General features: G+C 49.3%; 1 protein-coding gene across 2 annotated transcripts in view; it reads right to left on the reverse strand.

The window, feature by feature from the left end:
• TMEM164 (transmembrane protein 164) overlaps positions 1–13,005 on the reverse strand; it is a 163,042-nt gene extending 150,037 nt beyond the window's left edge. Inside the window, exons 1-2 of one of the 2 annotated variants that reach the window (XM_040468507.1) lie at positions 12,894–13,005; positions 11,900–12,570 (exon numbers count right to left, since the gene is read on the reverse strand). In XM_040468507.1, the coding sequence (XP_040324441.1) occupies positions 11,900–12,289 (390 nt within the window). In that variant the 5' untranslated portion in view covers positions 12,290–12,570; positions 12,894–13,005. The remainder of the gene's footprint in view (positions 1–11,899; positions 12,571–12,893) is intronic. The other variant, XM_040468509.1, reaches the window with a different exon arrangement.
• Positions 13,006–13,049: the final 44 nt, after the last annotated feature.

Here is a 13,049-nt window from a genome sequence, read left to right on the forward strand (position 1 = left end):
TGAAGAGGACCCTTTGTTAAATCTCCCTAGGTCTTGGAACGGGTGACCTTCCACAACTAATTTCTAAGAGCTGCTATTTCTTTGGGCTGCTGTTTGTTTTAGAAAGGCCCTCCAAGCCAGCTCCAGCTGGGGAACCAGGATTATTACAGAAAACATGACCTTAGCCTTCTCAATTCTCGCAACTCCAAAGCTAAGAAAAGTGCCTATTTACCCACAATGCTTGGGAATCTGCCCGAAGGCCTTCCGATGGCATTGAGGGGAGGGAAGAGGTCCAAGGAGGGGCACCCCCCACTACAGGGCTGTGCAGTCATATGATCAAGGCATCAGCCCTGGAAGGCAGCACTCAAAGGCGGCTCAGCTCCCAGGGCACAGTTCTAAGAGTCAGCTGGTCTTGAAAACATGAGAGGTTTACGGAGCTACCAGGATTGTCTAATTTTTTTTCCTGTCCATTTACTGACATGGAAAGCAAGGCACTGGTCTACTTTATTTTCTTTTAATATTTATTTATGTGGGGGAGAGTGCAGGTGGGGGAAGGGGCAGAGAGAGGGGGACAGAGGATCCGAAGCGAGCTCTGTGCTGACAGGCTGACAGCAGTGAGCCCAATGTGGGGCTCCAACTGACTGAACCACAAGACCGTGAGCTGAGTCAAAATCAGACAGATGCCCAACAGACTGAACCACCCAGGTGCCCTGGCATTGGTCTACTTTAAACCTACCTTTGTCCTCGGAGTTCTGGAAGCAGCCCTACCTCCTCCAGTAATTACCAAACCCTGGTAACAGACGGCACTTGAGAAAGTTACACTCCCCTCAATCAAAAGGAATTAATGAAAAAGGAAAAAAATAAATCCACAAACCTGTCTCTGTCCACCCCCAAACCACTCCTTCCATACTTTGGTCATATACTCGCCGGTTTCCTAAGCTACCAATCTTAAGATAGCTTGCCCCATGAAGCCAGCCCATTGATGGAAGAGTGGCCCAGAGGTCCCTGGAAAGCCAAGCTTCCTACCAGTGACAGCCATCTGCCAAATTCTTCAGATGGGACTGGGTGATTCAAAGTAACTTTTCAAATTGCCCATCAAGCTGTCCTTAGGCCTCAAACAGCCAAGCATCATGGAACCAATATTTTTGCCCACTATGTGCCAGGAAAGCTTTACTTAGATAAGATTCTCAACGCTGCCTTCCTGTACCTAAGCTTTATCGTCTTATTCCAGCACCAGGCACCCAAGCTCACAGGAGCAAGCAGCCATAATGACAATGATGATGGTCATCATTGCCATTGCCATCACCATCATCATCATCACAGCTAAAACTTATTAAACATTTACTAGGTATCAGACACTATCTTATTAGTCCATTTTACACGTGTGGGAACGTAGCTTTAGAGAGGTTAAGAAACTTGCCCAGAGCTAGACAGCTGGTGGTAAGATCTGAACCCAGGCCCTTACCCGCCTCGGGTCCGTGCTCTGTGTGTGCTGACCCACTGTGCCACCACTGCCTTGAAATAGATCGCAGTAATAGTACTACTCTGAAAAACTGCTAACATTTATTATGTGCTCATACTGAGCCAGAACTCCCGCTGAATACTCGATGTACGTTATTTTGCTAAATCCTCACAACAGCCCATTAGGTAGGTGGCATGATTCCCATTTTACAGAAGAGTGAAACTGAGGTTCGCAGCAGTTATGTTACATGCCTAATATCATGTGATGAAGCAGCTCAAATGCAGACCCGGGAAATGTGGTCCAAAAACTCAAGCTGAGAGGCTGAACTTGCATTTGGAAAAGGAGGCATTTCTACTGCCCTACCTAGTCAGGCTCCCTGCTGTGACCCAACTCCAAACCTCCAGGGTCCCAGCAAGAATGTGGCAAGTAAATGTTAACGAGGAAGGCTCTTTAGCCCTCCCAGGTCAATTCGGCTCGGATTAATCTAGGAAAAGAGGATCAAGACTCTCTCCAGAAGTCTCTCTCCTTACCCCCCATCTTCCCTCAACCTGTCTTCTGAAGAAAGCACCTCACATCCAGCAGTCTCTGCTAGAGCTCTGCTCAGAACATCTAATAAGTGTTTACCCAGGGCTCCCAGAGCCATAGTTAAGGGCCTTAATGTGCAATCTGGCTCTGCGCCCTATTTAATCAGCACCTGAATGAAATGTCTCTTTGCTAGCAACAGCCAGAGCACAGGCAGGCAGAGGCTTTCTGCAAACACAGCTGGTCGGTTGGCAAAGGCGATTCAACACGCAGGCAAAATACACCCTGAGTTTATACCACCACTGATAGGTGATAGAGGCAGGGAGACTGAAGGCATCAGGTTGGAAAGAGCATGGGCCCATGCTTCCTGACTTCCCTGGATGACTTTGCTTCTCCCTTTCCTACCCACCTAAACACCTGCCCAACGGGGCACGGCCTGGACTGTTTTTGCCAGATAGGCCAGTCCTCTCTAACCTCCTGGCTCCTGCCACCCATCCCCTTCCCTGAGCACCTCCAGGCCCAGGACAAGACACACCCTACCTTCTTCCCTCTGGCATTTCCTCCCGCAGCTATGGGAACGGAACCACAGGTTACTGAGATTCCCCCAAACCCTCCCCTTCAGATCCAGATCCCTTGACACAGCATGCATGGACAGATGTGCAAGCCATGCCCTGCTTAGCTGGCAGCTCTTTCCCCGGGAAGAAGCAGAGTCAACAGAGAAGGCTGATGCCCAGAGGAGGAGGAGTCCTCCCCAAGACTTCAAGCACCTTGGAGGGAGGCTCACGCTGGGGGCCAGCGAGTAGGGTAGCAAGGACTGAACATGGGAAAAGGCCATGTGCTCAAAAATAATGGGACAAGGGCGCCTGGGTGGCTCAGTTAAGCATCTGACTTCGGTCATGTCATGACCTCACAGTTCATGGGTTCAAGCCCCACATCAGGCTCTGTGCTGACAGCTTGGACCCTGGAGCCTGCTTTGGATTCTGTGTGTGTCTCTCTGTCCCTCCTCCGCTTGTTCTCTCTCTCTCTCTCTCTCTCTCTCTCTCTCTCAGAATAAATAAACCTTAAAAAAAACAAAACTGGGACACACCTCACCAATTTGAGATCACGCTGGGGTAACAAGGCCCTTTTAGAAAATCCTCCCCCAACACACACCCAGTTAGGTCTGAAACCTCTTCATACCAGAACAGCTTTCTTCCTAATTCCCTCATGGCTATCACCGCCTCTGACAGAATGGTCATTTTGGATGCTAGAAGGCATTGCATTGGAGCCTGGATTATTCTGGAAGGGGGCAAGCTTGGATAGGCTGGGCTGGGGGACAGACTTGGAAGCAGGGGCGAAGGAACAGGAAAAAGAAAGGTAGCAGGACAGCATCGCATGAGACACTAAAAATCTTCTGGTCGCAGGTGGGATGCCTGCTATCTCATTTCCTGTACTTAATACCTTCTCGCTCTCATCAATGTTCTTTGTTGTCTGTCCTTGACAGCATGGGCCCTCCTTGGGACAGCACAGAGAACACAATGCTCTAGCTCACGAACCCCCGACTGAGCACTGATGGGCAACTGCAGTTGGCTATCAGCAGCGCAGAAATGACAGAGCATTTCTGGAGTTTTATTTGGTTTGCCAAGGGAGAAAAGAGACGAAATCTATCCCTGACAGTAATATGCGAATGACTCCCGGTTATAGTTGTGAAGCTTTCTTATGCTTTGCATATATTGTTCCCTAATGCCTAGAATTCCATTCCTTCCTACAATGCCCAGCTCATTGAGCACCTACTATGAGCCAGGCCCTGATAGAGGCACTAGAAAAGAAAACCAGACAAACAAGAGTCCCTGCTCTCCCGCAGCTGATGGGTCTCTTTCGTGAGCCAGCTCAAATGTCTCCTCTTCTAGAAGGCTTTCCTTCATTGCACTAGGTTAACAAAAAAAAGACCCTCTGGGCCCTATGTCTTGTTCAAATGTTACTGTAAATGTCACACTGTAATTTCGTTGATCTTGTCTGTCTCATCTCAAGCGAGTGACACGAGGGGAAAGAATGTTTCGTATTCATCTCTGAATCCTTGGATAAATAGCTGCTGAATGTGGGGTGCCTGGATGGCTCAGCCAGTTGAGCATCTGACTTCAGCTCAAGTCATGATCTCGCAGTTTGTGAGTCTAAACCCCGCGTCAGGCTGTCTGCTGTCTGCATGCAACCCGCTTCGGATCCTCTCTGCCCTTCTGTCTGTCCCCTGCTCACGCTCTCTCTCTCAAAAATAAAATGAAACTGGGGCACCTGGGTGGCTCAGTCGGTTGGGCAACCGACTTCGGCTCAGGTCATGATCTCGCACTCCGTGAGTTCGAGCCCCGCATCGGGCTCTGTGCTGACAGCTCAGAGCCTGGAGCCTGTTTCAGATTCTGTGTCTCCCTCTCTCTGACCCTCCCCTGTTCATGCTCTCTCTCTGTCTCAAAAATAAATAAACGTAAAAAAAAATTAAAAAATAAATAAATAAATAAATAAATAAAATGAAACAAGTGTCCTGCAAACAGAATTAGCATGCAGTAACTCTTTGGAAACTCCCCTTAGTTTCCAAAGATCTTAGAGACTGGCAGGGAGGGAGGACCAGAAGGTGATGGAGGCCTGGCTGAAATACTTACTTCAGTGACATAACTCCCAGTCACCAAAGAAGCCACTGGAATGCTGAAGCTAACTTAAAATGTACCTCACAGTAACTTGGGGCCTTCACACTTTTAATCGCAGCCACATTATTTAACACCTACATAAACACTGAGGCACTGCCAGAAGGTTCAATGCCCTGCCCACAGGCCACCCAGATTCACGCCAGTCAGGATGAGCTTTTGAACCAACGTGCTACCTAATACTTTAGCTACTAGATAATGTCTCTCAAAGTGGGGTTCAAGGCTCACCAACATCAGAATTACGAGGGAGCATGTAATAAATGCAGAGTCCCATCACTGCCCTCCACCTACTCAGACTCCACGTAGAGAGCCAGGGATCTGCACTACACCAAGTTTCCAAGGTCATTTTTCACAACGAAAGTTCGAGAATCCTTTCTCTCCACACCCACAGTTTCTTCATGTCCACACTGCCAGTTACTGGCAGAAGAGGGACACCCGGGACGAGATATTCTCAATTTAACAAAAGATACGTAACACCATGAATACAGTAACTTGATGAGTGGAACCCTTTCACAATGTATGTGTATGTCAAACCATCATGTTGCACACTTTAAGTATCTTACAGCTATATTACCTCAATAAAGCTGAAAACACAATTCAAGCACAAAAAAAAAAAAAAAGATACAAAAGGCCAAGAGAAGTTTACAAATCTGGCTCTTCTCACCGAGGGCATTTTGATGAGGCATGATGACAATGAGCTACCACTGAAACATGCAGAAAGAGATGCAAAGTGAATCACTAGCCTAATAACATTTCTTTAATTTATGCGATATTAAGGAAGGAAAAGAAGTAGGCCTGTCCAGATGTCTGCCGAGGGATTAAGACCAAGATCCAACAGCATAATTTCCTCACTGGGATGAAAGTGAGCAGAGACTCTGGGCAGAGAGCAGGCTGCAGCACTAATCACTGGCTCTTTGTGATGGAAATGCAACAAGAAAGATGTGTGAGCTAGAGCCCTGACCACCTCTCTCCTCTGGCTATTTCAAAAAACGGACAGGAGATTCTCCTAATGGGCACAAGAGACACAGGAACCATGCCCATCAGGCCTCAAAGGAACACAGGCAGGGCCACTGGAGGCCAACAAAAACACAGAGGAGAAAGTTGGCTCTGTCCATCGGGCAGTCAGCATTATCCAGGTACACGCTGAACAACCAATGTACGTGTATGGTATTGTATTAAGCTGTGTAGAGAGTTACAAAGGAGAAAAAAAAATAACACTGACCCCTTCCGTTAAAAAAATATATATATGCTCACGCTAACGGTGGAGACTGAACAAACACACACACGCACAAAAAAAAAAAGTGACCCAGCCAAATGCAGAATTACCTACAAATATACAAAAGTATACGTTAATGAGCCAAATCATCTGAGGAATGTTCAGAGGGTTGAGAAAGGATGACAAAAGGTGTTACCAGAATGACTGGAATAACTGGAGTCGCTCAGGGTCATCTGGAAAGATCTTCAGGACGATCTACAGTGGGGAGGAACAGACAACAAATCCTATGAAGACAACGATGACAAAGGTGGCCCAGGTATGGCAAAAGGGACAAAAATCCAGGGAGGGGCGTCTGGGTGGCTCAGTCAGTTAAGCATCCAACTCTTGATTTTGGCTCAGGTCCTGATCTCACGGTTTGTGAGTTTGAGCCCCACATTGGGATCTGTGCTGACAGTGTGGAGCCTGCTTAGGATTCTGTCTCCCTCTCTCTGCCCCTTCCCTGCACTCAGTCGCTCGCTCTCTCTCTCAAAATAAATAAATAAATGTGTGTTTTGTTTTTTTTTTTTAAGTTTGAAAACAATCCAGGGAGCCTGTGGATCATCCCGTGAGTAGGTGCCAGCAACACACTGTTTCTTAAAAGCGAGCACCATGCTGGGTTATGTTGGCAGGTATAGACTGGGCCCAGTCACGGGCTATACATGAGAAAGGTATACAAGCAAGGACTAGGAGCCAGAGAAGAGTCACAGAAATGCTCAGGGGATGAATTCCAAAAGCTAGCAAAAAAGTTGCTAAGGAGCAGAGGTTTGTCAGTTTCTGACTTGAGGTGAAAATACATTGGTCACGTGCCAGCTCTGATCAGCTCTACCCAGCTTCTCTGTTTAAGTGACCACACAGTTACTTAGAGGATTAAAATGCTTTGTTTTCCACATGGCCCATTTCACGGAGAAGACAGAGACAGGAGAAGGTGAAATAATTTGCTCGGGTCCCCACAGCAAGCCATGAGCAAAACTAGCGTCAGTGTTAAGTCCTAGGGTGGTCTGTGGGTTGTGGGACACAACAATCCACACACGACTTCTCTTAATAATGGACACCCCCAAAAGACGATAACAATGGAAGATGGAAAAATTCTCTGCAAATTTCCTCGGGGGAAAAAAATAAAACAAACTAAAAAGGAATGTCATGCCTCACTGCTGAGGCCCATATAAACATCATCCTCTTGTGTCCCCCTGGACTGATGACACAGGACCCAGTCCATCTGATAAGCTGTCAGCAGATGGCTGGATCCCTCATTGTACCCATTACCCACCAACGTCAATTCCAAGGAGGGGCAGTTATCAGTACTCCAGACACCAGATGGGGATGAGGAGGTGTGGCTGGTCTGAAGTCAAGGAGGTGGGAGGAGGGGGGGCTAAAAAGCCTACTTCTCAAATCCATCAGGTTTTCTCTAAAGCAAATCCATCACAGGGTGAACGGAACACACCACTGTTTATTCAGTTAGTTCCAAAAGGTGTCAGAAAAAGCTCAGGAATGTTTTGAAGATGTGCCATTCTTACATTTGCGGCGAGGAAGTAGGAAAATCAAACAGTGAAGCAAAAGCAGGCAAGCCGGATTTGGTGGAAATGAGATTTCTAATATAGTATAAAGACAGGGAATCAATAGCAATGTTAACCCTAAAAAAGGATGGGACTCAGTCAGAGCTACTGGCTAAGGGGCACCTGGGTGGCTCAGTCAGTTGAGCATCCAACTTCAGTTCAGGTCATGATCTCATGGTTCGTGAGTTTGAGCCCCGCATCGTCCTGCTGCTGTTAGCAGGAGCCTGCTTCAGATCCTCTGTCCCCACCCCCGCTTGCCCGCGCGTGCTCTCTCTCTCTCTCTCTCTCTCTCAAAAATAAATAAACGTTAAGAAAAAACTACTGGCCAAAAACCACTGGCTTGGCGGCACCCAGGTAGCTCAGTCAGTTAAGCAAAAGGGACAAAAATCTTGTTTTGGGCTCAGGTCATGATCTCACGACTCGTGGGGTTTGAGGCCCACAAAGGGCTCTGCACTGACAGCACAGAACCTGCTTGGGAATTCCATCTCCTTCTCTTGCTCCCTGCCCCTCCCCCACTCATGCTCTCCATCTCAAAAATAAACATTAAAAAAGAAAAAAAACATTGGCGTGGGACTCTGGGGTCTATGGCATCGATTATTAATTTGGCAAATGTCCAGCCCGGATCCAGCCTGCCTTATGTGCATAGCCATATGTTGTACCCCACTGAGTTCATTGCCCAATCAGATGCTGGACACAGACACGTCCAGAACCGACAGGAACTGGACAATTAGAAAAGCCATCCAAAATGGGGTCTTTTTGTTACGTACCTAAGACACAGACAATATAACCGCACGCAAGGGAGATGAAGGGCCACTAATTTAAGAACACCAGTCTGTACAGACAGAACTGGTCCAACTGGCGAGCATTTTAACCCTTCTGCTGAGAAACTGCAGACTTTAGGATGTAAACAGCTACGAGAATCTCTTTCTCCTTAAGCCTCAATTCCCACCGCAGCGGCTCAGTCTTAAAGCTACCTCTGCCGTGAACTTGCCGGGTGATTTTTGGTACATAGCATAATCGCTGAGTAAATTCACTGCCTGTCACCCATACCTGCAAGAATAACATGCATGAAGGGACTAGCCATGCTCGAAGAAATACTTATTGGCAGACACCACAGATCTTCACCAAGGCTTATCAATGGCGCGTGAGTCTTGGGGCTTATGAATCCTGACAACCCTCTCGCACTCCGGCTGAAGGGATATGGGAGATGGTTGTGCTTCAGTCACACAAACCATGATCACCCACGGTCCCAGGGCCTCTGAGAAATCAGAGGAGACCAAAAAGAAACCGGACAGCAGGAATATTAATCAAGAACAGAGCTCAGACACAAGAACTGCCCTTCGTTATGCTTCTAATGCTGGCAGCCACCCAAGAGCAGCATGGCTATGATGAGGGGTTGTTTAAAAAGGCCTTGGGAATAAATATTTTACAGACTGAAAAATGGGAAATGGGGAAGCTAACCAATTTCCCTCCAACTCTTCCACTTCCTGGCCTAAAGCAATACTGTCCTTGTTATAAACTTACATGGACTCAGAGGAACAAGGCCTTTCTATGAAGCCAAAATTGAGTCATCCTGTGGGGAGAAACACACCAGAAATATTTTCTGCTAAGCTGTCCCTTTCATTTCAGTCAATGTGTCCCTTTCCTTTTCGGGACCTCTGAACTCCACAGAATGTTCACTTGCCAAAGCATTTCTCTGTACTCAACATCTCCCCTTTGGAATATACAGTCACAGGAAACGTTTTAACATCTTTTTCCAGGCCCACGCTAACCTATCATAAGCCTAAATAAGATAATGCACGTGAAAGTGCCTTATAAGCAGTAAAGTGCCAGGTAAGTGTAAGGTATTATTAACCACACTGGCTATCATTAGCCCTTGCTGCACTCAAGTCAGAAAACGGTTTCCAACCATCTGTTGTGGAGTTTTCTAAGGACTCCCACTAACTGAAAAATCCATACTTTCCTGCTTCCCAGAAAGAGCCATAGGTAGGGTATGGGATGTGGGACTGACCAAAGGCTGGGTCCCACAGCAGGCCTGAGGCTACTAATTTAAATGACACAAAGCAGGGATAGGAGTAAAGAGCATAGGAGAACAATCCTGGTCAGAGTCAAGAATTCCTCAGCATGACTCTGTTCTCTTGCCCCCTGTCCTACAGCTTGAGTCTAAGCTAAGCACAGGACAATAAAAAGCATAGGTGACAGACAGGAATCAGTCCACAGTTCCCCGCCCCCACCCAAGCATGCATCCCTCCGCAGCAACCAGCCCCAAGTGCCATCATCATCTACGCATGTGCCCAAGGGTGGCCAGGTCAGGTTGACTTTACTGGGAACATACAGGAAGCCGAAGACGAACAAGGCCATCTGACCTCAGCAAAGAAGAAATGAGGTTCCTTTTTCCACACAAGGAAGCCAAAAAGCATTTCTAGAATAGCACTCTGTTGCATCCCTGGCCACTACTTGAGGAGAAGAGAATCACAGAACGCTGAGTGTCCAGAGCTAGGCATGCAGCTCTGTGTCATTTGGCAGATGGGTAAACTGAGGCCCAAGAAGTTATTTTTCCTCAAAGTCACACAACTGAATAATGTCAGAACAAAGTCTCTACAGTCTTCTAAAAGCTTCTAAAAACCCTTCCACTCAACACCACAGTGCTGCCAGGTTTGATGTCATCACACCAGTTGCAGCCCCAGTCAGGCTAAATTTGGTCCTTTGTTGACCTTCTAGATATGTGGCTGCCAGAGGCCTCAAGACCCCTTTGTAGGAGAGGCACCCTCTGACCCTCACCACCTGCCATCCAAAAAAAGCACTCCTGTCCCAAGAACCTCCCACAGCAGCGGCTGAGATGCGTTGTTTCCTCTCATTAACAAAAAGCCCATTCATTAAAAAAAGAAAGAAAGAGGACTGGGCTCAAATTTACACAGAAGGGCTAGCTAGGAGAGCCCTGGGCTTCCTGTGTACGGCATTACATCCCAAGAAGCCCTGTCTTAAAAAAAAAAAAAAAAAAAAAAGGCCGCCCTCCAGCCCCACTGGATGCTGACAGCCACACAGCTATCCACACCCCCCTTGCCACCTCTGCAAAGACAGGAAGGGGCTGGAGGCCATTCGCCACATTTTACAGATTGGGAAACTGAGGCCAGGAACCTGCAATCGAAGGAGGGCCTAGAACACAGAAGGAGCAAGCGCTAGGCACTCCAGAGCCTCGGAGCCACAAGGAGGCGGCGCCATGATCAGCCCAGGCCTCCCCCTGAGACCTCCCAGTCACCACTGACAGCTTGCAACCCCAAGGAGGGTAGGCGACTTTTCCAACCCAGACGCTAATTCGTCTTTTGGCTGTGGGCAAGCAACCTCCCATCCCTGGTCCCTGGGCCCCACCAGGCCTGTAAAACCAAGATAATAATCTCAACCTCCTGCCCCACACAGGGTTGTCACAAGTCTCCGGAGAACAACCTTCTACAAATATAAAAGCAATAAAGATGCTAATGACAGGTTTCAAAACTGTCCCTGAATAAAACACACCAGGTTTTTCACAGCCCGAAATCTAAAATAAAGATTTTTTTTCCCTTCTCTCCTCTTCCTCCTCCTCCGTGATTTTATAGTTTTAGAACATCTCTCCACAAAGGCTGAGTACAGAAAGACTCTCACTCTTGGGCCTCACCCAGATTATTTTTATGTATCTGGCAACTCTCCTTTTCAATCCCATTTGTTTTTCTTAGCACCGCTAATGGGAGGTAAAGAAATCAGCTCTCTGAGCACCCTGGACCACGACCACAGGAAACAGAAGAAGAGTGATAAGATGGAGAGGTTTGCAAAAAATAAATACGCTCTCACCGTGGATAGAGAGCACCAGCCCGGAAGTTCAGGAGTCGGCCTGGGGCCTGTTTCAGAGGGCGCTTAGTAGGAGCTTGGTGCTGCTCCAATGCACACCTCAGAACTGAAAGGCAGACCTCGCCTTAAGAGCATGAAACTCCCCAATGAAAAAAGAGTCATGAAGAGAAACCCATAGAAGTATATCCCCAAAGTACCACAGTGGAGACAAGGAACCTTATCTGACCACCTCCAGGAAAGGGTGTCGTCAGACCTCTGGGAAATTCACTGCCGCAGAGGGGATGGGGGCAGGCCATGGTCCCCAGATGTGATTCAGAAAGGACACCTGGCTGGGGCTAGACGTCCTGCTTGTGAAAGCCCAGGGTAGGGCTGGGAGGGGAGGGACAGCCTACCAGAGTGCCAGTGGTTCCCAGGGCTCTGTCACTACATCCCTCACCTCCACTGTGGGGCTGACGCATTGTGCAAAGGTGAAAGAAAGCCAAATGTGGAACCCGCACAAAAACAGCCACTCTTGGAAAATCATTTTTAAGGGTCCCGCTTCCCGCAAGATGAAGTGCTCTACACTTCCGAGTGTCCTGAGCACACAAAGGACTCTTATCACTAGGGCTGCCAGGGAAAAAGTCAACACACTCACATGCATCATGGTGACCAGGTGACAAGGGTTGAGCAGGTAGATGACGGTCTTGGTGGCGAACTTAAAGCCCACCTCCACCCCGAAGGTCAGGCACAGGGCTACTAAGAGCAGATTCTTGCTCAGGCTCTCCTTGCCTTCCTCTGGCCGCTGGGTCACCTGCTCTGGCTGGCAGCCACGGCCACCCCTACCGTCCTCCTTCGTCTGCCTCAGGATGTGCCGCAGGGCCACCAGGATCTCCAACAGGGCCAGGGTCAGGACCACCACACTTTCCAGCAGCCGCTGCTGCCAAGAGAGGAAGGCAGCACAGTCGGGGCCCCCATTGCCTGCAAAGCTGGGGTCCACGCCCCCATAGAGCCAGTCCAGGAGACTTTGGTAGCTATACCGGGACATGATGCCAAGTGGTTCCCCTCGACCACCGTGCAGGATGCAAGAGTGAGATGGAACACAAGCCCAGAGGGTTGCCCGGGTGCTGGGACCGGTACCGGAGGGCACACCCCCGCACCCGCACCCCCCTCCAGACACCGGGGCACCTAGAGCAGGGGAAGGGAAGCTACACGCGAGGCCCGGGGTCAAGTGCTGGCTCTAACTTGTCCCCACGGCTGTCTGGGGAGCCCCCCGCGCTTCTCCAGTGGCCACCAACGAGGCAGGGTTGAAAGGAGCCGTTGGCCAATCTAAAAGGAAGGAGAGGAAAAAAAAAAAAAAAAGGTCTCAAAGAGGCAATTGCATCGGGAATTACGAAGCGGGGCGGGGTGACTAGCGAGGGCAGAAAAGGGAACAGGGGCAATGGCGAAGCAAGCAAGGGTCAGGGGAAGCCGGAGGCCGGGAGGGTCACGGCGAGGGCCGAGGGGACCCGGCAGTGCCGCGGGAGCCAACCGGGGAGCGGCGGGGGTGAGAGCGAGGGGACACGCGGAGGCCAGGAGAGGAGCTAGCGGGGCCGGGCAGGCGGGGAGGGCGACGGGGATGGCAGGGACGCCGGACTCCTCGTCTCACGCACTCGCCACAGGGGGATCTCTTACTCCTGCAACCGCGTGGCCGTCTCTGCCCCCAGCTAGCAACTTCGCCGCCGACGGGCCCCTCCAGCCAATTTAGCGCCGTCCCGGGCCAGCCTCCCGCCCCCGGGTCCACCCCCGAGCCCCCAGCTCCACCCCCG

Source organism: Herpailurus yagouaroundi, unplaced genomic scaffold (genome assembly GCF_014898765.1).
Source record: "Herpailurus yagouaroundi ecotype Mexico unplaced genomic scaffold, PumYag 67700, whole genome shotgun sequence".
NCBI classification, from domain to species: domain Eukaryota; kingdom Metazoa; phylum Chordata; class Mammalia; order Carnivora; family Felidae; genus Herpailurus; species Herpailurus yagouaroundi.